Here is a 27846-nt window from a genome sequence, read left to right on the forward strand (position 1 = left end):
GAAAGTTTTAGCAAAAATGGTTCTGCCAATTTGAGAACAAGACTAGGGGAAAATAAGCTGTTTAATTTATTTAAAAAAATTCTTACAACTGTTTTACTGAGAAATTGTACTGCCTCATGCTTTAGAGTAGGGATTTGAAATTTGGCAGTCAGGTTGACTATGTTAGAGATGTGCCTTTTACTGTTCTCATGTACATATTCAGAGACTTGTAAAGCGTTTAAACTGAAGCTAAGGTTTCAAGAGGTAACTTTAAATTCTGGCATTTCCTAACTTTGGAGTGTTTAATTTTGCAACCTTAATATTCTTTTAATGTAGTTTTTTGTGTGCACTTTAATATCTACAATGCTACAGAGTGATAAAGTATGTCTATGTGTTGAAATTTTTTTCCATTTACAGACAGATTTCTATTACAATAATTGATTACTACTTCAGGTCAGGGCTGTGTCTTTCTCTTTGTTCTGTACACTGCTGAGCGCAGTCAGAACTCAAACAACCTCCCCACAAAACAAAACAAAGCAAAACAGAGGGAGTGCTTTTTACTGTACCAGAATTGGTGCACGTTCAAACAGGAAAGTTACTTAACATGTTTAGTAATTCTGTATACCTGATTGTATGGTGATAGAACTTGAGAAGATTAGATATTTTGTATAATAAAACTGCTCCTGGTTCAGCAACGATCACCTGCTCAATTCTGACCTGTGGAACAAAAAATAATCATTTTTATTTATAGGCCTATTCTGAAAATCAGCCTCTACGCTTTTACATGCATTAGGGATATTCAAGGACAAAAACTTTGCAAGCAGCATAAGAACATCACATTGTCTGCTTATATTGCAGGATTCCTCTTGAACAGGGCATTTTTTTGCAGCAAGCTGAAGGGCAGAAAACAAGCAGTTGTATGCCACTTCTTAAGAATGGCCCTGTTTCCCATAGAGTTTTGTATGCAACTTGTTGCTGGAAATTTCTATATAATGAGATCATTTTGTGGATTAGCATCAGTACATACTGGAATTCCACCCAGCCCTGAATAGCAAGAACAGCTGCAAAATCCCTAAATTACAACAGATCATCAATGGCAGCACTCAGCAGAGATGCAGAATAATCAGAACTGATATATCAGGGAGCTTATTTAGGTTTATTTTACCTGATTTAATCTCACCTCTGAGTCATGACCTCTAGCCAGTACTTTATCTTGAAAAGAGTTGCTAACAGTAGATAAACTGATATATTCGACGCTAATACATGCATTTATTGACATGCTGACTGGGCCAAGAAATGCTGGATTACACAGCAAAACAAGCCTGACTTCTTTCGCCTCCATGGCACATGCAGCCTCCACACAATCATAAGAGGGCTGCCCCACAATCACTTTTTAGGCATTTATGAAGCAACCATGGTCAGTGACTATTATAGCACTATTCCTCAAGTGCTTATATGTGACAAGTTCATCTACATATTGCTAACCATTCATCATCCTTCCAAATTATTCGTCTGCTGCTCAGTGTGGCATCCCAGGGTCAGATTCACAAAGAAAATTAGTCATGGTGACACTGAGCGTTGCCATGCCTAAATTTTAGGCGCCTAGAAAGTCACTGGGATTCACAAAGCCTGAGGTTTGGCACTTAGGCTCCCCATTCATTGAATGGGGAAAGATAGATGCATCAAAATGGGATATACAAAAGCCAGCACCCTAGGCAGCTCCTCACCTAGGCTAGTCAATGGGAGGTGTTAGGATATAGATATTCAGGCCTGTCTGCAAAGGCCTATACTTTAAGAATTTAGGTGTATTCTTATCACTTAGCTAGTTATAGAGGTATAAAAGAGAGAATCAAAATCACTGTCTGTGTAATGGCCTTCTCTTACTGTGACAGGCTAAGGCCTTCAGCTAAGATGTAGTTAGGCAGCCATAAGCTGGGAAGTGTATGGTCACATCCTCACATTCCAAACTAGTCACATTGAAATAAGGTGCTATTGGACTGTTAGGAATACAATCCTGTCCTGATATTCCTATCACCTCCGGAGAAAGGGAAGAGCCTAGAAGATAGCATCCTGTCTGGCAAGAACTCACTTATCAATAGACACAGCTGGAAAACCCTTATGTCTGTATAAATGTAGTTGTGAAATCCTCACTTCTGTATTGTTTTGTATGTTTATCTGCATGGTCTCTGTCTGGTTCTGTAATTGTGTCAGTCTACTGTATAATTAATTTGTTGGGTGTAAACCAATTAATGTGGTGGGATATAATTGGTTAAATAACCATGTTACAATATGTTAGGATTGGTTAGTTAAATTTCAGTAAAATGATTGGTTAAGGAATAGCTAAGCAAAACGCAGGTTTTACTATATAGTCTGCAGTCAATCAGGAGGGGGAGCGGGAAATGGGAACAGAGGAACAGGGACTGGGGGAACTGGGATCATATTTTGCTAAAAGGGAAAATGGGAACAGGGGATGGGAACAGGAACAGGGACACAGGCAAGGGTCTGTGGTGTCAGAGCTGGGAAGGGGGACACTAAGGAAGGAAACTGGAATCATGCTTGCTGGAAGTTCACCCCAATAAACATCGAATTGTTTGCGCCTTTGGACTTCGCGTATTGCTGCTCTCTGTTCATGCGAAAAGGACCAGGGAAGTAAGAGGGTGAAGGAGTAAGCCCCCTAACAGGAGGTGCAAAGCGAAGGGCATATATTAAACTTCACCCCTCTTGGGGATAGGTGCCTCAAGTTGGGCTGCAAGGAGGCATTTTCCTCTGCCCGGGATTCTCAGCTGCAAAACCTCTCTTGGTGTTAGGTAGCTATGCATTTTAGCAAGAACCCGAGGGGAGGCCCTCCCTTCTAACTTAATGTCCAGTGGTCAGGGCATTCACGAGGGATGTTGGAGTCCCGAGTTCAAATTACTGGACCGGGGGATTTGATTTTGGGTCTCCCACATCCCAGGTGATACCTTAACTACTGGGCTAAAAGTTATAAGGGAGCTCCTTCTCCCCATTCAGGCAAGTTTTCCAGGGTGACATCTATCACCATCACACTTTCTGATTTTTTTTTTTTTTTTTGTTTTGGTTGTGTGTTTTGGGAGGACAGACAGGATGCTAGGAATTCTATATTCAATTGTCTTTAGTAGAATATCAAAACCTTTTAAAATCAGAAGGAAAATAATATTTTTTGATTTTTAACCACAGTCTCCTCTACAATGAAATGGGAGAGTTAATCACTTACTCAGATCAAATTTTTCAACCTTAATTCCTATCCAGGTGCCTAAATAAAAGTGGCCTTATTTTTCCAGTCCCACTGAAGCAAAGAGAGTTGCATATTTTCAGCCATTCTGAAAATCAGGCTACTTTTTATTAGGGTTGTCAAACAATTAAAAAAATAATTTTCAGAATTAATCATGAGATTAAACAAAATAATCACAATTAATCAGTTTTAATTGTACTGTTAAATAATAGAATTTAAATTTATCTTTATGTCTTCCTACATTTTCCAATGTATTGATTTCAATTGCAACACAGAATACAAAGTATACAGTGCTCACTTTATTTTTATTAAAAATATTTGCATCGTAAAAAGATAACAAAAGATAGTATTTTTCAATTAACCTCATACAAGTACTGTAGTGCAATCTCTTTATCGTGAAATCACAACTTATAAATGTAGAGTTAAAAAAAACAAACCTGCCCTCACAGACTTTAGAACCGACAGGTCCATTCAGTCCTACTTCTTGTTCAGCCAATTGCTGAGCGATTGCACTAAAAATTGCTAAAGAAATTGCTAAAGAATTTGAACTACAGTACTTGTATGAGGTAAACTGAAAAATACTATCTTTCATTTATCTTTTTTACAGTGAAATATTTGTAATAAAAATATAAAGTGAGCATTTTACACTTTGTGTGTTGTAACTGAAATCAATATTTAAAAATTTAGAAAACATCCAAAATATTTGTAATAAATTTAAATTGATATTCTATTGTTTAACAGTGCAATTAAATCTGTGATTAGTTGCAACTTTTAAAAAAATCTAGTTAATTTGTTTTGCGTTAATCGCTTGAGTTAACTGCGATTATTTGACAGCCCTACTTTTTATTTTAACTCACTTATTTTAGGCACCTAAGCTTGAAAATTGTGACCTTTAAGATCTCGAAGCACAAGTAAAATATCTTTAAGAAATGGGGACAAAATTCTATTCCATATAACCAAACTATTTCTTCAAATGTTCGGAAATTACAAGGAAAGAGACATCTTTATAAACAAGGCTAAACCATAAAAAGAAAATCATATAAAATCCTTTATATATTAAGATGTAATCAGAGAAGAAAAGCAAGTCTATCTTAAAAGAAGTGTTACATTAACATCTAACTTTCAAATGCTTAGGGAAAGGAGGGTGCTGCAGTATATCGTGAGAAGCAAGCTGTAAAATGTTATGGTGTTTATATGATTAATGGTGCTTTCTCCTTTGTCTTTTCTTGCGCGCACACACACACACACACACACACACACACACACTCCCCCCCTCCCTCTTACTTTCTGATCCTTTCAATTTTTCACCTCTCCAGTCAAGGACATGGGGATATTTCAGCCACAACCTGCTTTTTAATATGTAGATTACCAGACATTTTACAGAATTAGTCAGCTAGTCAGATAGTATAAAATTCCTTAAAATATCCTAATTTTTCTACTTTAAAAAAATGATTTATAGATTATATGGAAGCATGCCTTATTAGTAGATTACTAATTTTAAATTAATTAGCCTGAATTTATTTATTTGTGCTGAGTCTAAATTATAATAAGTACGGCAATGTCATGTATCTGATTTGCAGGTTTTTCATAATACTTAATGAACAGAGTTCATTTCTATTATATGCAATGAGGTAGAATGATGATTTGAAAAAAGATGGAGTCCTCTAATCTCTCATTTGTTGCACAATTACATGTTTATTAGGAATCTCAATTAAATGTGTTCTTAATCCAGTGTTTCACCCAGTATTTTGCACTCAAAGCTAAAGACGCAGTATTGTAAATCACTTTAACTCCAAGTTCAGAAATTTCCTTTCTTTGCCTTTCTAGAAAGAAAAAGGAGGCTTTTATGACTAGTCCCAAATCTGAACACTGGATCTGAGCACCCTTGAACTTTGGAAGACATCCGATATGGATCAGAATGCCTTAGAACCATACATAAAATGGGAAGATCTTTTTTAAATACAGATGTGCTATAAAAACTTAAATTTAATAAAATCTAGGGCCCTACCAAATTCACGGTCCATTTTGGTCAATTTCACGGTCATAGGATTTAAAAAATCATAAATGTAATGGTTTCAGATATTACCATCTGAAATTTCTCGGTTTTGTAATTGTAGGGGTCCTGACCCAAAAAAGGAGTGGGGGAGGAGGGGCATGACAAGATTATTGTAGTGGGTGTTGCAATACTGCTACCCTTACTTCTGTGCCGCTGCTGCGGTGGTGCTGCTGTCAGAGCTGGGTGGTCTGAGAGTGGCAGCAGTTCTGCCCAGTTCTGAAGGCAGAGCCACCACCAGCAGCAGCAGCGCAGAAGGAAAGATGGTATGATATGATATTGCCACCCTTACTTCTGCGCTACTGCCTTCAGAGCTGGGCCCTCGGTCAGCAGCCACCAATCTCTGGCCATCCAGCTCTGAAGGCAGCAGTGCAGAAGTAAGGGTGGCATGGTATGGTATTGCCATCCTTACTTTTGCACTGCTGCTGGTGGGGCACTGCCTTTAGAGCCGGGTGCCCAGTCAGCAGCTACTGTGCTCTGGCCGTCCAGCTCTGAAACCCAGGCAGAAATGAGCATGGCAATACCACACCCCGACTAAAATAACCTAGTGACCCCACCTGTAACTCCCTTTTAGGTCAGGATCCTCAATATAAGAAACACTGGTCTCCCTTGTGAAATTTGTATAGTATAGGGTAAACACACAAAAGGCCAGATTTTATGGGAGGCAGACCAGATTTCATGGTCCATGACGCGTTTTTCATGGCTGTGAATTTGGTAGGGCCCTAATAAAATCCCTCAATATTCAAGTTATGTATGTACCACTCTTGATAATACACTGTTACTGTCTTCAGCTGAGATATGACAAAAAGCATTTTGTAATAAAAACATAATACAGCTTTAATGAGCAGTAGGAACACACAAAACACACACAAACAAAATAGTTCACCTTCAGAGGTCTGCAGACACCTTCTGTGATGTGACCAACTATTTCTTGTACATTTTCTTCCACACCTACAGTTAAAAGAAAACACACAGTAAGCATTATACAAATTTATTTTAGTTTCTTTTCTTCCACAATTTTGCTATTTTTATCTTAAGTCATACCTCTTCACTAAAAGCAATTTACATGCACCCTGGACTTTCTTGCTAAATATCATATGCGTAAGATACATATGCACTATGTTTTAACCACACTTACTTCCCTGCCATAGCATACCATAAACACATACCTGTTCATTGGGACCTTAGCTAGTTCAAGTGATTAGTGCAAACACATCCTTCCTCACAAAATAAACCAACAAACTATTGTCCTGTCTTCTTGCCATGAAACAGAAAAACAGTATTGTCATAAATTTTTCCAACTAGAAATACCTGCCCTACAGGTCTCAATATAATACTGTCTCAAAATATATCATCAGAGACAGTAAATCTCTAATTATAATTTAAAACCTATCAACAGGAGTTCAACCTCAGATGAGGCCCATGAGGTAAACTGTAACTAAGTGTGGTTAAGCCACGTGATAAAATCAGGTGACACTAGACCACATTACCTCCCTATTTCACACCAAAACAGATTATCTGTCAGCTGCAAAATGAAGACACGAATAGTGAACACAGTAATCCTTGGGAAGCAGGATCAGAGACAAGCCACGTCATTTTATATTAACGTTAAAGAAGTTGTTTATGCAGAAGCAACTAAAACAAGGCAACTACACTGAATTAAGAGTTTCAAATGCCATAAATTGGTAAATCAATAGTCATTCAGAAATTTAACATGTATAAACATTGTCAATAAGGAAAGTCAGCTAACATAAGAGACATGCACCTATTTTGTAACTACTATTATCTAAAAGAGATGTTCCTGATTCTGCATTATCCCTTTTAACAGAGTTTACCTGTAAGGCTATCATTTTAGTGCACATCAAAACAATAAATCCTTGCCCACATACACAATAGTAGATTAAAAACAGGTTAAAAATGAAAAATCTATATCTTAATGCATATGGGTTACATTTTAAGTTGCAGAAAAGTAAAAATTCAGGTAGTAATACTTTACACACAGCAACAAAGATTTGTTCATACTACACAGGGCTTTGGAGCGGAGCCTGGAGCTGGAGAGCGGAGCAGTAGCACAGAGCAGTGGAGCTGCAGGTTTTTGCCCAGAGCCGGAGCGGAGCCGGAGCACAGAAAAATCTTGACTGCTCCCCTTTTTTTTTTTTCATTTTCAATGCAAAATAAATGGACTGCATCCGATGAAGTGGGTATTCACTCACGAAAGCTCATGCTCCAAAACGTTTGTTACTCTATAAGGTGCCACAGGATTCTTTGCTGCTTTTACAGATCCAGATTAACACGGCTACCCCTCTGATACAATCCAAAATAAATGATATTTAGCAAGAAAGTCCTAAAGGTGTCAAAAAGTTTCAGATTGTATAACAATTGATATTAACATCTACTTTACCACTTTACATAATATGTCACAGTTATTCTCACTTTGGCTGAAATCAAGATGTAATGTACAGACACAAAATTACAAAGTTTTTTGGAGATATGTTTTATTAAAGAATCAGATAATTATCAGACATTCGGCAAGACTGCAGACTGCTCCCACCCTTGTGCCAAGCTTAGGCGAGTGTGTACTCACGTAGATTAGTATGTGTTGATACTTCTTTTGTAAGGGTTGATCAACGAGACGCGATAAGTGCTGCGATTATGGAAAAGTGTGACGCAAGACGCAACATTTAAGATATCACAAACAGGTATATTGCAAAAAAAAATAATATTTTTGTTTATTGCTATATTAAAGATAAGCAAGAGATATTAATCACTTAAGCTCATTTCTCACACAGGCTCCCGTTACCGGTACATTTGTTCATTTGTACATGCTCCTGTATCACTCTGGCGGACTTATTTTATGTCATCTGTTCAACAGTATGTTGGTAGTGTTGTCTGTAATTTTAAATTTACTGAAAAAAAAGTTATGTGCAGCAGGCATATGAATATACAGTAAACATTTTGGCATGAATTAGGAGTGATTTTTGTGATATATCCAGAGTGATTGGAAAATGTCCAACACAACTTTGGGGGTGAATCCTTAGGTCATTTTAAGAAAAAAACATTTCTGTGAACATGTGTCCTAAAATTCTTCCTCAGGGAGCTACAGTCACTTGAAGGAAGTGATGAAAAGTTAATTTCTGATTAATATCTCAAAAACGCTTTAATACAAAGTAATGATATTATGTCTGTGTCTTAGTGTTAGTATGTGCTACCATATTACATTATCCAAAATTATTTAAACCATAGGTGTTCCGAACTGGCAGTTGGTCATTTTTATTTCATATATCAAGAAAGGCTTGTCGATGACTGCCCCTGGCTACAAGCAGTAATATTATGTTCCATAATAAGTTAATAATTTTTGGTTATTTATTATCACGTTTAAAATTTATGGTTCCAAAGTTGAAAAATAAGTAATGAGTAACATTGTTTCTATCATTCTAACCATCTAAGCAGATTAAAATGTTTAACGTTTTCTCGGAAATGGTTAATTATACAAAATAAATTAAGAGTACCATTTTAATGTATGTTTTAGCATTAAATCATATTCAAGGGTCGTATCCTGTTAAATAGTCAAAGATTTTAAAAAATATTAAATAAAGTTGGCCCAGTCCCCCCAGTTCATGACGCCTGTAGTTTAAATGGTTTTATTTGAATGATGTTGTACGATAGAACGTTGGAAATAAACTTTAACGGGAAAGCGGATTCAAACTGCAAGCACAGTCCTTTTAGTAAAGAGAGCAAATTTTCAGAAATATATTTTTCCTTCATCAGGCTGGAAACATTATACAAGATCGAGCAAATAACAGGTTCTCTCTTGTATAATCTATTCAGGCTGATGAAGCAAAAAAAAATATTTCCGAAAATCTGCTCTCTTTACTAAAAGGACTGTGCTTGCAATTTGAATCCGCTTTCCCATTGAAGTTTATTTTCAACCTTGTAACGTGTAGCCTCGTTACTTCCCAACAATTAATGTTGTAGAACAGTGATAGCACGTACTAATGCTATGGCACGTACCAAATTTCATTGATATATCTATATTAAAGCATTTTTGAGATATTAATTAAAAACTTGGAAAATATTTCAAATATTTTTACTGCAAAATTTCATAAGAAAAACTAACTTGCAGTTTATAAATAAAAATGTATATTAATTATGTATATTAAAAATACTTCTTACTTCATTAAACCTGCAAGAAACATGTTAAAATATTAAAATATACTTTAATAATAATTTTGTGTAAAAAGAAAATGCGATCATTTTTGTCCAGAAAATCCAAAATAAATTCAAAGTACCTTAAGTGGTTAGGATATCACAAGCAGGTACATTATAAAAAAATGTAATGCTTTTGTTCATTGCTTTTCGAAGATCATAAGAAACGTTTGGATGCGGTAGCTGCACAAGAAGATCTGGCTATGGTTTCAACAAAAAAATCAAATCTGCCCTCCATGACTGATAGTCGATTTACGGAAAAGGATCTCAACGACATCTTTACTTTTGAATTTGAAAAGCCCAAATTTGGGCTTTGGGGAAAAGGAAAGAAGAAATCGGCACTGTGCAAGGTGGAAAAGGAAGTGAATGGCAAGCTTAGACCATGTAGCTTTAAGAAAAGTGAAACAAGTGCTGTGAAAAGTTTCAACCTTTGGTGGCATGTAAAACATAACCATTCTGAAAACTATGTGGCTCTGGTTACAAAAAAAGACCAGGAAGACGAGGCAAAACAGAAAGCTGACATGGCTAAAAGGACTTTCATCTGAGTCCTTGAAAACTCCTAGAGAAAAGATTTTTTTGCAGAGCTTCATCTGAAAAGAAACCCAAAATTGAGCAAACAAAGCTTGACTCATATTCGAAGTCCTCAAATGTTACAGTCACCATGGATGCCAATACTTTTCGTGAAGGGCTGATGGAAATGGTTTGCTTGAGTTCAACACCTCACTACCTTCAGGCTAAAGAATAAAGGATTCCAAAAAATTACAGGTGAAATGGGTCGGCAGCTTTGTTTTTCGATGGGGCATGATGCAGTTAATCACTTAGTTGTCAGCACATCTGAGTCTGGTCACAAAGAGCTCAAGTAAGCTTTGGCTCAAAAACTGTGCTACCTCAAAATGGATGCGGCAACCCATGGAAACAGAAATTTCCTTGCAATCAATGCTCAGTACTATGAAGAAGGAAAAAGATAAAGCTGTGGTAAAAACCTTGGACATACTCGACACTGAAGGGCGCCACAATTCTTGATATGTGAAAAGTCAAGTAAAAGCTATTTTAGAAAAATTTGGGATCAGTGAAATGCAAGTGCTGAGCATTTGCGTTGACAATCCAGCAAACATGATCTGTGCCATCAAAAATTTCAGTGAGGACAATGAAACCATTTCTACCTCCGAGAACAGGGATGTGGACAGAACTGAAGCTATTCTGCCTGAGGAAGGAACTAAAGGAATGGATGAAATTGAATTCAACATGGATGCTACTGCGCAATGGGTTAATGACCCTAGTCTCATACTTCCAACATGGCTTCATGAGGATGACTCAACAAGCCCAACTGATGAGGTGTGGTATTCACACTCTTTAGTTGGCAATCTGGGATGGACTGAACAAAGAACATGCAAAGAAATTTCTGGCAAAAATTCGACAAGTCGTTGTCAATCTACGAACCCCAAGTATTCAAAGTGTTCTGCTTGATCTACATGGGGTAACTCAATCATTGGATACTGTGACTCGCTGGGGTTCAACATTTGCGATGATTGATTGGCTTCTTGTTTTTCAATTTTACTGGGAACAAGTGGCTGCTGCTGGAACAAGAGAACTCAAGTTAACAAAAGCTGAATGGGACGAAGTGAAGACCTGCGAGACCTCTTGGCAAAGCCAAACCAAACAACTGTGGATCTTCAAGCTGTCAATGTAACCCCAGGAGTTTTAATGAAGGAATGGCGAAAACTGTCAAAACTCTTGAAAGAAAATGGTGGACAAATTGCAGAAGGAACTCTATCCTTCATGCAGAAACGTGAAGAGAAGCTTTTTGACAATATTCATTTCCTTGCTGGCGTTACTTTGACCCACGGTACCGGATTCTTCTTACTTCACAGGAAATACAAAAGGCAAAAGGAAGGGCTCCTTGATATTGCTCGACAACTCGAAAAACAAAACCTATTGCTACATTTGAACTCGGTGAAAGAGGTTGAAGAAAACGAACACAACAAAAAGAAGTCAACAACTGAATTTGTGGTTTCGGAAAGTTCACATCCTTCAGAAATAGCAGGCTGTTCTAAAACTTCAGTCTCCATTCTGAACTCATTCGAGAGTCCATCTCTGAGACGTCTTCAACCATCACAAGGAAATGGAGATAATTCAAGCATCAGTTCTTCAGAAGATGATGACTTCAAAAAGGAACTGGATTAACAAGAAAGACGCCGGCGAGTTTCTGCAATTCATAATTGTTATAAAGTATTATTTGAGAGAAACTTTCTGGAAGATTGAGAGGTGATGGAGTCTATTGGTAGGCTAAAGGTTAAGTTTTTGAGGCCATTCACAGCTACCCACACCGCATTCATGCTGCCTGTATAACTGCTTTGAGCATGCCAACAACTCAAGCTAGTGGAGAGCGACTTTTTTCGGCTTTAAAGTTAATTCTAAATGATTTGCGGCAGGCTATGAAAGACGACTTGATTCCTGCAATAATTTTTTATGGAATGAATTATGAATGATTCTAGCTTGTAAACATTTAAAATATTTTTATTCAGACTTTTAAAACAATGTTTTTTCAAAATTACAGTATGCACTTTTATTTAGTAAAAAATTAATTTGAGTCGGATCGCGGAGCGGAGTCAGAGCAGAGCTGGAGCAGTCATTATTGATGCCAGAGCGGAGCTGGAGCAGAGCAATTAAAAAATTTGACTGCTCCAAATCCCTGATACTGCATGCACATACACACATTAAATGCAAAAACAATCTACATTAATTTGGCAATTTTCATTTAATAAAAATAAACCTGCCAGCTCCGTTAATTGCACAATAGTTTGCATTTTTTCCCCCCAAAGTCACAGAGCTTTAGAAGGCACCAGCATAGTGGCAGAAAGCAGATGTGAGTAACAGGCAGGAACATATCAAGTATCTTTCTCCCCCTCAGTTTTGGATGCTTTACAGTGGAGTCCCTTTAACTTCACAGGATGGGGAGTCTCTGCTGCTTCCCTTTAGCAGAATTCTTGAGATTCTCCCCTTCCTGTGGAGCTCAGAAACTCTGCAGGAGAGGAAAGTCTTTGCTATTTCTCTCTGCTGGAGCAACTTAGCTCCATGGAAGGAGAGATAATCTGCCTCTTTTCTGGCTCTACAACGTGAGGGGTAAAATTTCTTTGCACTTGCTATTAGCCCTTTCAAAATTTAAAACAGCACAGTTATTCGACTAAATTAAAAGTTAGAGCTTGAAATGCAAAGCTTTTAAATGGTTTTAAACTATTTTTAACCATGTGATTATGTGCTATTTGACTATTTTTCTTCAAAAACAAAAGGGCAGTTTTCTTAAAAACGTGAGCTTGGACTTTTCACATTTTTCTTCAAATGTGTCACTTGAGCCTTGAACAGTTTTTCCTCCATCAACACCAAACTTCCATCCTCCTCACTCCCCTTCCCCCGCATTCTGTAGGGAGGGCAGGACCTATGGCCTTGTGTTTGCAGACTAAAGGAAGCTTTCAGGTGATTCATACATTTTCCTTTTCTTCATTGCTGATGGATTCATAGATCCTACATGGGGCTTACTAAGAAGTGTGAATTTCGGGAGGCAGACATTGAAGTTAACAACTATTTAACTAAAAAAATTATTTATGATAGAATTTGGTTGTGGCATCTTACTGAGCTACCTCACTGTACAACACCAGTCACCTGAAGGCTACATCAGTTGAGGGTTATATAATGATCTTGTATTACCTTAGTTGACATACTCAATGGTGACCAAGTAGCAGCTTTCCATATTTATTTATACAAGGAATATAATCTCTTCACTCAGGATGTAGCTACTGCTTGTGGCCTGATCCAGTTCCCACCTAAGCCTTCCAGTTGATTTCAATAGGAGCTGGAATAGGCCCTTAGTGAGTAGTCTCACCTAACAGGCTTATGGATGATTTGGAGTCCTTTCCTCATATCCTGCTTGAAAATTCTCCTGCAGTTTATCAGTTTAACATCTCTGTGCACGATGTTCTCTCCAGAATGCTTGGAATTTGGAGAGAATGACGAGTGACCTATTTTTGTGATAAATGTAATTTTACTTTGAGCTTGAATGCTGGGTTTGCCTTAAGACTACGTTATTGGAGTGCAGCTTTCCCCAGGAGACTCCCAGTTTTGGATAGCCTGTCATGGGTTCTCAGTTAGGTTCCTGATTCTCTCAGAAAACTAAACAGGAATTGTGGTCAGACACTCTTCCCATGCACACTCCTTGCCTCTTACAGTTGATATGGGTACTTCTACCTTTTCATGTTCTCTGTACGTATAAATATCTTCTTACTGTATGTTCCCTTCTATGCATCCAATGATGTAGCCCACGAAAGCTAATGCTCAAATAAATTTGTTAGTCTCTATGATGCCACAAGTACTCCTGTTCTTTTTGCTGATACAGGCTAACACAGTTGCTACTCAAACTCCTAGACTTCATATCGTCAGATACATTGGTCCAGTCTATAGCTAAGGGTGGTTATGGCTATAGATACTAGCAGTGTGTGTGGTAAAGCAGCTAACCCCCAATTCCTACTATATAACCTCAGAAGGGAGCATTTAAGTAGAGAGCCTTACACTCCCAGTATAAAGTGATTTCAGAGTGGGAAGTGAGGCTGTGGGGAGAGGAGTGACTGTAAGGCACAGCCTGCAGCAAAAGCAGAGCATGGAGATGGACTCTGAGATTCCAGCTTTCAGAGAGCTCTTCCTAAGAGAGTGTCTCCTGCCAAAAGAAGTGGAAGCATAGGGCTCCCGTGGCACATGTAAAATTAATGGAATTGACATGTCTTTTCCTCTTCCACACCCCACAGCAGTGTCTGGACTTCTTGCTCCCCCTTCTTTAGTGTTTGGAGTTTGTAATGGGACACCCCATCAGATTGTCAGTAAATAAATATATTAAACACAGTACAAAAACTTTAACTTTTATAGTGTGCCTATAACTGGAGCAGAACAACTGATAATGTGGTGAGAGTTGGGGATAGTTGAAAATGTTTAAACATTTTCAAAGGACAAAATATACATAACCACAAAATAGGACAAAATTTCCACACTTCTCAATCTTTGGCCTTATTGCGGTTTGACGGAAACTGGGAGCTCTTCCAACACCCTTCTTGCTGATGTGACTTCTATTAGGAATGCCACTTTCTATTTCCAAAAGTATAGCAAAACAAGGGTGCGTTAAACAAATCAGATTAAATTTAAATCCCAGGGCAGGGCCCTGTGAACCAGTTAAGGTTCAAGTAGCTGTTCATATGTCAGTATGACAAGAACTTGGCTTTCACTGGTAATTCTCAATACCTGTTATAGGTGAGGCACGTACGCTCAACTGTAACAAGCCCCTGGTTGTAGCTACGGAGGTAGATAACACTGGCGTCTTCTACAGGGATTACCACTGTACTGCTGACAACAGGTGCAAATCTGCCTCAAAAGCTGCAAGCAGGCTGAAGACTCAATGCAGGCTCTGTGGACTAGTTGATGCAGAAGAATTTGAAAATGATGGAGTTGCATAGGTGTAACCAGGGGTCCTATTTGGCATTTGGACCATTTTAACGGTACAAGATGGAAGGAAGCCAGACTTGCCTCATTGGCTGAGCAGAAGCATGCAGTGCAGGCTGTTAGAAAAATATTTGTTTACTAGAAAAAGTAAATCTGATACCAAAATCCCCAAGATACAAGCAGGGTACACTACAATGGCATTTTTACAAAGTTCCTTTTCAGAAATGCACTGGAGTTCTGAAGTCTAGCATGAAAAGTTCCCTTCTAAATCTAAATATATTGAGAGGGCAGGAAAATGCACACATTAGTGAACTCTGAAATATTCTCTTTGATTAATGGTTTTCTTCCTAGCAAATTGAACTATTACATTTTCTGAAGTCATTTACAATACCATTTATCCTCAGTGGAGCAACTGAAGTCCACTCTAGGAGTTTTGTTGTAGTTTTCTGGCATATTGCTCACCACTAACTTCAGTTTCTACAGATTTGCAAAATATGCATTAAAATCTAATAATACCTTGAGTAGTTACAAGCTTTAACATAGCTTCCAGATGTTCTTTTTCAGAAGCAGTAGCTTGATGCAGCCATGCCAACATGTCTCCTACATATCTAAATAAAAACAAGAATTGCTACATAAAGGATTTATTGTATAAATGACAAAAAGATTATGTAATGCATAGTTTCACTACTATCCTACCTCAAAGGATCATGGGAGTGCATTTCTATAGGTCGGGGAGTACCGCCTGGACCTCCTCTGGTAAGAGCATCAATAAAACCACGGACTACTGCACTTCTTCTAGCTGTTCCAAACTCATCCAGGGTGTACCTGTAATTGAAACATGAAGATCGTCAGAAAAAAATATTTTATCCCTGACAATTTACATTAGCCTAATTTAAGAGCACTGTACTGGTGCCCATTCATTTGGGTATATATAAGGTTGCGTCAATGTTTCCAATATACAAAGTCCAAATTTTGAGGTTTGTGATTTAGCTGTAAAAATCTGATTCACTATGACCCTCTCTTTGCATTTTTTTTTTCTTTTTAAGAAAACTAAAACCTTCTTTATGGCTTGGACCTCTGGCCAGATCACAATAAGTTATTAAAGTCTCACAGGACTGGCTGACGGTATCATTCCCAACAGTCCTCCAACTCACTTTCCCAGTAGCTAGTAAGGGAACCCCGCCCACCCAATATTCTTGGTTCCAGCCCAGGGACCCTTGATCCAGCAGCCATGGTCTGCTCCATCCAAAACCTTATTGCCCTTTTCCTGGGCCTTTCCCTATTCCACCTCTATCAGGCTTCCCTGTCCCTCCTCCTCTGTGTAAACCTTTCCCTCAGGGCCAGCACCCCAGGGCTTCAATTCTCCCCATGTTTTCTTCTTTCCCTCTCTAAACCCAGAGAGTTACTATAGGCCTTCATGCTGCAGCCCTTTTTCTGCTACATGTTTCCTGGCTTTATATTAGCCTGCCTGCTCCTGCTCAGCTGGGCTTCATTCTCAATCAGTGCTTGCTTATCAAGCCTGACTCGTCCTCAGATGTGGCCTATCGGGTTACTTACCCCTTCTGGGCCACATTAACTCTTTCCGGGTTAGTGTGGGGGAACACCCCATTACACACACCCCTTTAAATACTTTATTAATAGAGTCCCAAATGAATCATTCCATTATTTTGCCCAGGATTGATGTCAGGCTGACTGGCGTATAATCACCATATTATCCCATTTACTCTTTTAAAATACTGGCACAAATATTTTCCTTTCAGTCTCTGGGGACCTCCCCAGTGTTCCAACACTTATTGAAAACCAACATTCATGATCCAGAGGGCTCCTTAACCAGCTCTTTAAAATTTGTGGATGCTAACTATCCAGACCTGATGATTTTAAAACATTTTACTGTAGTAGCTGCTGTTGTTCAGCCTCCTTAGTTACTTAGTATCAGAATATGGTATGACTACTTTATCTAGCTTTTTCCCAAATACAGAACACTTCTGCCTTTGCTGCATTATTATTGACATTTCTACCATTTTCAACTAGTAACAGACCAATATCACTGTTAATTCTTTTTGTATACATAAATTCCTCCTTATGGGTCCTTATCTCTACTGGATATAGAATTTTTCCTTGTATTCTTTTGTTTCTCATAATAATTTTTTACAATTCCTAGCTTCTGGTTTATATTGATTACTACACATTTCCTCTTTATTCATTTTATTAATTTTATTTTGTATATCTACTTTTACTTCCCCTCTAAGCTTGAGAACACTGAAAGCAAATGCAATCTTCTCTCTCTGCAAAGAGGAAAAGGTAATCATATATTATCAGAATGTTCTAAATAGGAGCGTTACTGCCCCCAGCTTCCAAATGCTGAGGAAAGCTCTACCGCATTTTCAATAAATTTTGTGAATGTTTTAAAGGATCACTGGACAGAATCACATTCTGTATGACATAAGGTAAAGAGGATTTGTGGTAGTCATGTACCAATAAGTACTTTTAAAAAAAATATACACTGAGATTGCAAGGGTATTTGCTTTTTAAATAATTTTCTTTTTGCACACAGTTCATTCACAATGTATTGTTCTTCTGCATCAGTGGTGAGGTTACTGTGCTGAAGGGATCAATAAGAAAAGTTTTATTTATCTTGACTATAAATTGCTAGTTACTTTTTTGCGAACAATACGCACATTGATAGGTACTTAAATTTCTGCATAATCCATTATATTTTACCCCCAAATTAAGTCTGCTTGCCATCCACTGGTAAAAAACATTTAACAAAACAAATGCTACTGCTTGATGAATCAGGTGAAAGGTATATTTTTAAATGAATTTTGGTATTTAGGAAGAGCATCTGATTAAAGCACTAGAGAGCTAACGTCAACTCATTACCCATAACACAGGGACAGCAGTGCCAGTGCCCCTTCCTCCCTCTCCCCCCCAAAATAGCACAATACCATAGGTGTTTTGCACAAACCAAATTGATTCTTTTTTCCAAACAAGCAATGATATTATAGAGTATCAGAGATTTGGCAAATGACTAGATCTTGTAATTTTGTTCTCACCAGTTTCGAGAACTGTAACATAACACTGATAATTATGTTTGCAAGAGGAAATAGAAAATTATACTTTTCTTTTTACCCACAATAGAATACAATATAATTATGACATAATTCTGCATTGTATAAAAAATTCAGCAAAAACTAATTATTATCTGTACTTGAAATGGTGTATTTACTACAGCTTTATAATAAGTATTCTTTATGGAGAAGGAAAATAGTATTTGGATTCTTTTAGCTTCTATTCCAACAATAGACCAAATTCCCAGTGGAGCTATAATTGCAGATGTGGGAGGGAAGAGAGTGGAGAAAACCTTGAGAAATCAGCAGGGAAATGTTCCTTCTTGCTGTGGCTGCTCACGCATCATCTACAAAAGCCCCAGTTTTCAAATTTGTCTTTATTCTAGTTGGGAAGAGGAAGTGAAGACCCAGATGATGCATTTATTTCAGTTGCACTGGACTGACTGCAGTTCCAGGAAGTATGTTAGTAGTGCTGTTAAGTTTTGTTTATTAAGTTTGACAAGACAAAACCCAAAATATTAAAAGAAAAACTGCAGATTTTTCTACTGTTGTTCTACTATTTTCCTAACTTTTGTTTGTCTGAGGAAGACTCTGAATTAAATGTACGAGCAAATTTTTTGGGAAGACAGCTAGCTTTCAGTTTGAACAACAGCACTGCTTAAATCTCTGAAAAAATCTCATCAAGGAAGACAATACCAGGTTTGAACACTTTTGAAGTGTGGTTCCACTACTGGATTGTGTGCAAGAATAGCTGGGATTTTTTGGTTTTGTTTTTAAATGGAAAAAAAAAGAGTAAAAGTATAATCTTCAATTCAAATCACTGTAACATAGTAACACTTTATGTACATTTCCTCCTTTTTTGGCATCACTCTGGCCTCACAATTAATCAAAAATACAATACAAAGTCTAAAATTTTTAAGTGTCTCTCAAACTTAAAAATTATATGAACACTAATGAGAAATTAAGTCTAAAATACTGAGCATGTTTCCAAAATACATTGATTTTACAAACTAATTTGAACACAGTTTTTCATTGCAACCTGTGTGTCATAAAATATTATGACTAACATTATTGCCATTCTTAAAACTTTTAAACAAAATGATGATCATTTCCTAACCAATCAAAGCACAGTTAGCTCAAAGTAGCACGCACCAGGTAACTGCCCTTGAGCTAGCTTTGCTCCAGTGACCATACTTCAAAACCACACTCAAGTTACAGAGTGATTTGATTAACAGCACAAATGATTAGCTGCAGAGGAGTTGTGGTATCTCAAGCTGTTGCATCTCCACCACATTGCCAGCCTAAGTTTCAACCTCCTTCCCAAACTAGTTAGCTCATGCTTAATGCACAACTTCATTTGTGGGAAAATTTCAGTTATAACTCAACCTGACTTTGCTATGAAGATTTGATCTCACTCAGAAAAAAAAAAAAATTGAACATACTTTAAATGTTATTCCTAATTAGTTAGAAACTTTACGGCCAGTAACTTATATCACAAACTACCACCCCTGCTCTTTTTGTGGAAGCCTACCATTAGCTCTAGCAAAGATTTACGGGATGTCTTCACTAGCAACGTTAAAGCACTGCCACTTTGTAGTCATGGCACCAGCGCTGGGAGAGAGCTCTTCCAGTGCTATAAAAAACCCACCTCTACGAGGGGAATAGCTCCCAGTGCTGGTGCACTGTCTACACTGGCACTTTACAGCGCTGAAACTTGCAGCACTCCAGGGGGTGTTTTTTCACACCCCTGAGCGAGAAAGTTGCAGCACTGTAAAGTGTCAGTGTAGACAAGCATTTAGAGACCTTTAATTGAAGCAGGCATTAGCATTTAATCTCTGAGATTTTAAAAAGCACCAACAGGGTGTTTCATTAGTGTTTACCTTTTCATTTATGGGAAATAATTTCTTTTGCACTCCTTGTTTTGCAGTAAGAACAGAAATCTGACTTGACCACAAAGAACCTTCAAAAGATATCTGAAATCTCCTTCCCACCGACAGTAGTAGTAGCACTACCAAAAATCAGAAACTTTCTATAAAGGTTAACACATCATTGCACTTCCCAAGGTTTTGAAGTAGGAATATTTAAACACAACATAGTATTTATTGTAGAAGTATTGTACAGTATGACCCTAATCAAATATAGTGAGCAATATTGTGGCTTACCCTAAACTTGTCTGAAAAGGGCACTGGGGAGAGATTTAAGGAATCTCTGTCTCATCCCCAGAAGGAGATGAAAATTAATTTTAAATAGAAATAAAAATTATTTCGTTTCAAATTACTTCTACATATAATTACTGAAAATTAACTCTGCATTCAAGTCACAACACACGAGTTTGATGTTCAGCATGATTATTTTCTTTCAATTCTGCCACACATAATATCGCTCATAAGGCCCTAATTCAGCAAAGCACAGAAGCCCCTACCTAACTTTAAGCACTTAAACAGTCATATTGAAGTCAAAATGAGTAATCGTGTGCTAAAAATTTGACACACAAGTATTTTGCTCTATCCAGGCTAAATGCAGCACAATGCATAACAGACTAACATGACCAGCTAAAGCAAAAACAAAGACAGTTCTGATAGTGCCACCTTGTGGTTTATTTGTCTTTGTTATCAGCAAACTGGATTTAGGTTTAAACGTCATTAGAAAATTCTGATCAAGAATTAAGCATTCACTATAGAAGATAACTAGTTACTCTTTAGCTTGCGCAGTGCATTTACTGTAGTGCAGGAAATTAAGAAATAAAGTTTTCTTGATGTCAATAGAACAGTTACACATACAATATTCTTTCTTTATAAAACGCAGATATTCATATTTTAAAAGTTAAAGTTATGTTATTAAAGTAGAAAGATGAAGCATTCAAAAGACAGAAAAAACACAGAATTAACTTTATTCATGTTGGCAGCAAAGGCTAAACAGACCAGTAGAGGAGGAGATGTGGGCAAGACAGAAACCTGGAGAATACACAATTCCCCTGATCCCCCATTAGTACTAGTGAAGAGATGTACTTGTGCATTTTGGATCAAGTCTTTTAAATCCTGACTGAGGCCTCCAACAATGCAGGAAATGAGGCTGTCAGATGATTTCCATTTTAAACCATATACAGTAGTTTGTACTTCAACATTAACTTTCTAAGCAATGCACTGAACTGGAAGACCTAATATCTTCAAGTGCCTTCTTTATATGAAAAGAAAGCATGTAGGGCATATATATAAATACATTGCTTTTAACAGACTACTATAATTTACATAATAGGAAATATTCTCAGTATTGGTAGAAATTAGATAAAAATTAAGTAGGCTTTGGCAAACTTTTACTTTCCACAAGTAAATGGACTAATTAGATGCCTTGAATTCTGACAAAGGAAACCTAGACTAGCCCCATTAAAACAAAACAAAAAAAACTTAAAAGAGAGCACACACATTCACATTTAAATTGGATGAAAGCATAGTTAGTGTAACATTTTATTTGAAATAAAACCCAAATATGTTTGCAGAAGACCAGCAGTGAGACTTCTTGTACAGTGTTTGCACAAAGAATATACCAAAAGTTTAGAGACACTGAAACATGCCTTTCTTAAAGTTTTCATAGAATTATAGGATATCAGTGTTGGAAGGGATGTCAGGAGGTCATCTAGTCCAACCCCCTGCTCAAAGCAGGACCAATCCCCAGACAGATTTTTGCCCCAAATGGCCCTCTCAAGGATTGAACTCACAACCCTGGGTTTAGCAGGCAAATGCTCAAACCACTGAGCTATTCCTCCCCCCCAAAATACATGGAGATATACTTATCTCATAGAACTGGATGGGACCTTGAAGGGGCATTGAGTCCAGCCCCCTGCCTTCACTAGCAGGACCAAGTACTGATTTTGCCCCAGATCCTTAAGTGGCCCCCTCAAGGACTGATCTCACAACCCTGGGTTTAGCAGGCCAATGCTCAAACCACTGAGCTCCTCCCCCCAGACTAATCATCATGTTCAATATCATTGTTTATAACGTTACAGACTCGGAATGGATCTATTTGCTAAGAGAAAAAAAAGATACTCTTACATGTGTTAGAAATAATCATGAACATTTACTTACTTATACAGAACAGGTCTATCTTGCAGGGCTTCCATAGCCTGGGTGAGAACTGGAGAAATGTCACATGATTCTTGTGTCAAAGTCCTGCACTCACCTATAAAATAGCAATACAAGATCAGGTAAACCTATATTATTTAGACAGTAAAGGTGTTGTAACATCTCTTATGTCCCAGAAAGATATTAGGCTACAAGTAGAGTCTCTTCATTTTACAATATCACTTTCAGAATATGTAACAGGTTGCCCATGTCTGTATCACTATAATTTCTCCATGAGCAGTGTTTTTGTATATGAGTGATGTGGGTCTCACTTCTTAACAAACGATTTTTAAAAACAGTGTAATATGAGACTTATTGAATACAGATTTGTGCATGCCATCAAGTTCATATTTTTAAACGAGTACAATTGTATAAAAATTTAAATGAAGAGCATTACATGGTTTTAAAAGACTGCACATTTTACCTTAATTTTAAATGAAGCAGTGCCTATAACGAGGTAACCAGACACTCTTATACTGCAAGGAACAAGCTAGCTTAAAATGGAATAAAGCCACCTACAGGCAAAATTCTGACACTGGCCATTGATTTTGAGTGCTCTCACCGGCAGGCACTGGTGGGGAATCAGAGCCAGACCTGCTGCTGGCCTCTTCCGGGGCGCAATGTGGTATCAGAACAGGTAGGGACTAGCCTGCCTTAGCTGGGTAGCACTGCCGACAAGACTTTTAATGGCTGGTCGGTGGGGCTGACCAGAGCTGTTGCGACCCAGTGCCTTACATTCTTTGAAAACCACTGCTCTACAGTGTAGTGTCTTAGATTTCCTTCTGATTTAGTCAAAGAAAGGGTTCTAGCTAAGCTTACCCCCCATTTTAAAAGAATTGAAAAGTAGATCACCCTAATATTCAATAAATCTAAATCTTCTAGAAACAAAAATAAAGGTGTAACCCTACTTTGAGCCCATCTGTAAAGTCGCTCATAGGAAGTCTCTTGGAGCAAAGCCATCTGTTCCATAATTTCTAGGCTACAAAATAAAAATATTTTATTAGATGTTTATAGAAGCATCTAAAATGTAATGTAAAAGTTAGCATTATAACGAATGAAAATTTCAAAATGAATTACAGTTATATTATGTGTACATTTTGTTCATATTTGCAGCGCCTTTTGTCATCATTTGAAAGAACAAATAAGGCATCTCCACATAATTACTGTTTTAACTATTAAATGACTACTTTGCAGTTATTCAGATTAAACTCACCCTGTTCTCTGTTGGTTTGTACGGAGAAGAATCTTGACATCATTATGAATTTGCTTTACTCTTCCTAATGCCTTGAAAAAATCCTTTAAAAAAATGAATTTCATGATTTAAAGCATTTCCAGTTTTTAAATGAAGAAAAATAAACTTAACAACAATACTAAAATGCTATACTTGACTTCTAATATCAAATGTTTGTCAGTACAACCTTAGCATTTTTGGATGAAGTGGCATTTGCAACTGAGCAGAACATCTCTTGCACAGCGCGCACATGCTCACAGCAGCCTTGTGGCAACCACAGAAACTACATACATGGGAAAGTAACACTGGAATGACTTTTGTGCAATGAACATTGTGTCCCTTTTGAAACAGAGCAAACAGACTGCCTGCTTTTGCTCTTCTGTTCAGATTTTCTCTAGTGGTAAAAATGGCAACAGCCAGCAGCACATTTGGAACACAAGCAAATGTTCCATGGATCACAATCATGAAACCTCTGCTCTACACACATTCCACTTAGTGACCTCTGTCATATCTACAGTTTTGGCAAACATTTCTTACATCTACTGTCTGACCTCTCCCACATTGGGTTCAATTTCACATCTCCAGCAGTCTCAGTTGCTTCTCTGTTTGGAGAATCATAGAATAGAATCACAGCATATCAGGCTTGGAAAGGACCTCAGGAGGTCATCTAGTCCAACCCCCTGCTCAAAGCAGGACCAATTCCCAGACAGATTTTTGCCCCAGATCCTTAAATGGCCCCCTCAAGGATTGAACTCACAATCCTGGGTTTAACAGGCCAATGCTCAAACCACAGAGCTCTCTGACCCCCCCCCCCGCCATCGCAAATCAAACGTGATAAAAACTGAACTTATCATTCCTCCCTATCCCTCTTTTTTCTCCATTAATTCTTGTTCAAATATAAATGGAATAATAATCCACCAAGGAAACTAAGTATTTGCAGTGGACAAAATAAAATCCACAGTTTAATTATAAATCATTCTGCATATAAAAATAAAAGCCAAAAATATACAATACACAATCAACAGTTAAAAAGAATCCCACAATAGTCACTTTGTTGTATTTGATGTTATCATTAAGGATGCACCATATTTCCACTACAGTCCCTGATTTGGAGGATGCATAACTAACACGGTAGAAAAATATAGGTTTTCTTTCATTTAAAAAAAAATGAAAAGGCAAAGTTAGTCTTTGATTAATTTTGACATACGACGTCTCCCCAGAGAAAATACCTGAAATTTGTAACAACTTCAAAGGTGTTTTTAATAGTTTAAAAATGTCACTGTCTTTAATTCTGAAAAAGTACAGAATCATTGGGCACGTGTGTCAATTTTTTATTTCCTAAGGAGTTCATAATACTTTGCAGTGCATCATGTCAGCCTGCACAGTAAACTTTGGCCAAAATGAGTTTAGACAACATCTTAAAAATTACTCTACAGATATTTTCAAATTAAAGAGGCTGGTATTTTAAAGTTTTTAAGGCATGAGTGTGGGAGGAGGGATTTGAGAACAGCTTTGCAAATTCAAACACTGTAAGCTACATAACAAAAATAGTAAATTTCTGACAGAAAAGAATAAAAGCAAAGAAATCAAGGCTAACATGCATCATAAATTCTCTGCTAGCATAGCACAATAGTTGTCTTGTAGCTTTCTGAATTAACCCTATTGTGCTTAATTATTGGAGGACATACATGAGGTCATTATGGTCCACTAGGCATCCACTATATTTTTACACAGGAAATCTAATTTTAAAAATTGTTTTGTTTACTTGAAGCAATCATTGATTGTATAATCAACTACAGTATTTTCTTATCACCTGCGTTAAAGGTAAGAATCAAATAAAACTATCTTCTGATACAGTTTTACCAACTGTGTTTTTCAATTCTGAGGAATGTATTCTCAATATTTTTTTTTTCAAACACACTAGAATTATCTACAGTCCAGGTCCATACTAGACTTGTAGCTAGCTGATTGTGCATCAAGTCTGCTGCTTCAGTACCCCAACTGCAATACTATTCCCACAATTTCTGCAGTCTTAGGTAGATTAAAAAGAATGCACAACAAAAGAATGTTCCCTGCTCTGCCCTGAGCCAAACGTTGAGTAAATTTACTCAGTTATGTGGGTGCTCATGTCCCCTACTCTTATCGATCCCTACCTACACAAAGAGAAGAGAACAACAAGAAAGGAGTTTCATGGATTCATAGCCCATACTCCATTTAGACAGGGTAGGGAGAAATGATCTTCCAGCTATTGCTGGAGAGCTCACCAGGAGGAAATATACATTTTCTCCCAGGAAGGCAAGGAGGAAGACAGCAGAGAACCCCCTTTTTCATAGGTGTGGTGTAGTGAGAAAGGTTAGGATTTGGATTTAGTTTAGTTTCTGTCAGAGTCTGAACTTCAGCAACTTCACCCAGGAATGGGTGAGAGAATCTTTTAGGACTTGATCTTGTGAGTTACTGCACTTCCTCAACTGCAATTGGATTAGAAGGCATGCAGCATCTTGCAGGGTTGCCTCCTACATTCAAGGAGGAGCAGGAGCATAGATATAACTGCAGAAATAAAGGTTAGGGCCTAATCCAAAATTCATTGAAGGCAATTAAAAAAAAAACACATCTCAATGAGATTTGGATTAGGCCCTTGAGAAGTAAACATTTGAGAAAACTGTTTTATGAAAATGTCTGTATTTTGAATTTACTGTTTTCTATCAACTGAAATGTTTCTTTCAAGGTAACATTTGGTGCTTTATTAAGTACATGGCAATTACTCAAGTGCATAATCATTTAACATGCTTTCATTTGTGCTTTTGTAAGTGTTGTTTATGGGTATCTGCTCCATGTCTTTAATAATGCTCTCACTGCTAACAGGATGTCTGTGGAAATGAGATACTGAGTCTCAGCAGGTATTCTGTATTTCAATGAAAGTTTCCATGTAACTAAAATAATAAAAGCTATTAAATACACTTAATTCTCTGCATATTTTAATTGCTTTCGCCATAGAACAATGTGCTTTGTTAAGCAAAAACATATCAATGTTTAAAAACTTAGTTTAGAAGGTGACTAAAAATAAGTGAGTCAGCACCTAATATTTCAAACAACAACAAATGAAACAATGAGGGAAAGTCCTACTTTAAATCAACTTAAACAATTTATATATTGCCGAAGCCAAGCAAAATATATACACACACAATAGTGGTGCTACATAATCTGAAAGTACCATGAACTGTTAAGATTCTTTACTTGGTCAAGACAGAGTTTTAACAAACTAAAAATATAGAATTTGAGGCTTTAAAAAAATATCTTTTCACAGTGGAGGAGAAATACAACATTAAAATATCATTTTATTGCCCCTCACCAGTCATTAATCAGAACAGAATTTTTACTGTGATTATTTTTACTCATGATATCCAGACACTTACAGACATCAGTCTATTAAGATATGAATTCATTCGATATAAAAGGAAAGTAATGATGTGATAGGAAAGTCTATATATGCTGCTATAATGGTATTGTTGTGTTTTAACTCAGTACAAAACTTATAATGTATTTTGAGTTACCTCGGTAATTGGGCCATCTCTTGTGCCTCGAAGAAGGTTCATTTCATCTGGAGTCAGCTGGAATTTTTCTATGAAAGCACCAGCAACTTGCGCTTTCATTTCTAGTCTTTGACTGTAATAAAAGTGCCAAGGACATTAGTTTTTTTATATTACCATCTCCAACTTATTTTGTATCTACTGATTTTTGAAAATATTAGTATTTTAAACATCAATGCTCTCTTTATTTCTAATAGTGCAATCTTGCCCTCAGATACTTAAATTGCATCACCATATACCAGATATAATTACTTACTAAGCTCACACACATTTTCATAGATTTTACTCAGCAATGTGAGCCCATGTATTTGAAAGTAGGAACAAGTTACTAAAACAGTCAGTTAGCTGCCTTCACCACTTAACTAAGCTGCCTTCACTTAACGGCTGATCTGAGTTCCTCCAGCTCTAAAGAAATTTTTGGTTACTTTCTGGTTAAAAGTTGATAGCCACAAATAAGACAGTTCAGCCTAAATCTATCTTCTACTAAGATTTTTAAGTTATTTTTATAAATGTTCTTAACTGGACCCTGTTTACTTATACTGGCTTACATTTTCACAAATGACCGATGATTCTTGAAACTCAATTTTGAGGTGCTCTCCTTATGTGGCGTGATTTACAGAAGTATTGAGGCCCACACTCTCCGAAAATAAAGTCCATGTAAAGTTGTCTCAGGCTGATCCCTTAAAAACCGAAGCACTCAAAATCAAGTCACTTTTGAATTTTTGGCCAGTAATTATTACAATCTTAAAGGCTTGGACATTTGAAAGGAACAGTCATACTACAATATGCTAATGTAGTTGCTCTGGAGAGAATTATCTTTCAAAAGAAAATACAAAAATCATTGTGTGAAAGCAGCCACCATTAGTTACCAAT

The 27846-nt window shown here is 37.2% G+C and overlaps 1 protein-coding gene across 2 annotated transcripts in view; it reads right to left on the reverse strand.

The window, feature by feature from the left end:
- The window catches only part of COG6 (component of oligomeric golgi complex 6), an 85679-nt gene that overhangs the window by 25384 nt on the left and 32449 nt on the right, over positions 1–27846 (reverse strand). For both annotated transcript variants that reach the window (XM_050948685.1, XM_050948676.1), the window contains exons 5-12: positions 26938–27049; positions 23369–23451; positions 23064–23134; positions 22120–22213; positions 15666–15794; positions 15486–15577; positions 6169–6233; positions 605–696 (exon numbers count right to left, since the gene is read on the reverse strand). In XM_050948685.1, coding sequence (XP_050804642.1) covers positions 605–696; positions 6169–6233; positions 15486–15577; positions 15666–15794; positions 22120–22213; positions 23064–23134; positions 23369–23451; positions 26938–27049 — 738 coding nt within the window. The remainder of the gene's footprint in view (positions 1–604; positions 697–6168; positions 6234–15485; positions 15578–15665; positions 15795–22119; positions 22214–23063; positions 23135–23368; positions 23452–26937; positions 27050–27846) is intronic.

The sequence above is a fragment of the Gopherus flavomarginatus genome, chromosome 1, assembly GCF_025201925.1.
Source record: "Gopherus flavomarginatus isolate rGopFla2 chromosome 1, rGopFla2.mat.asm, whole genome shotgun sequence".
Taxonomy (NCBI): domain Eukaryota; kingdom Metazoa; phylum Chordata; order Testudines; family Testudinidae; genus Gopherus; species Gopherus flavomarginatus.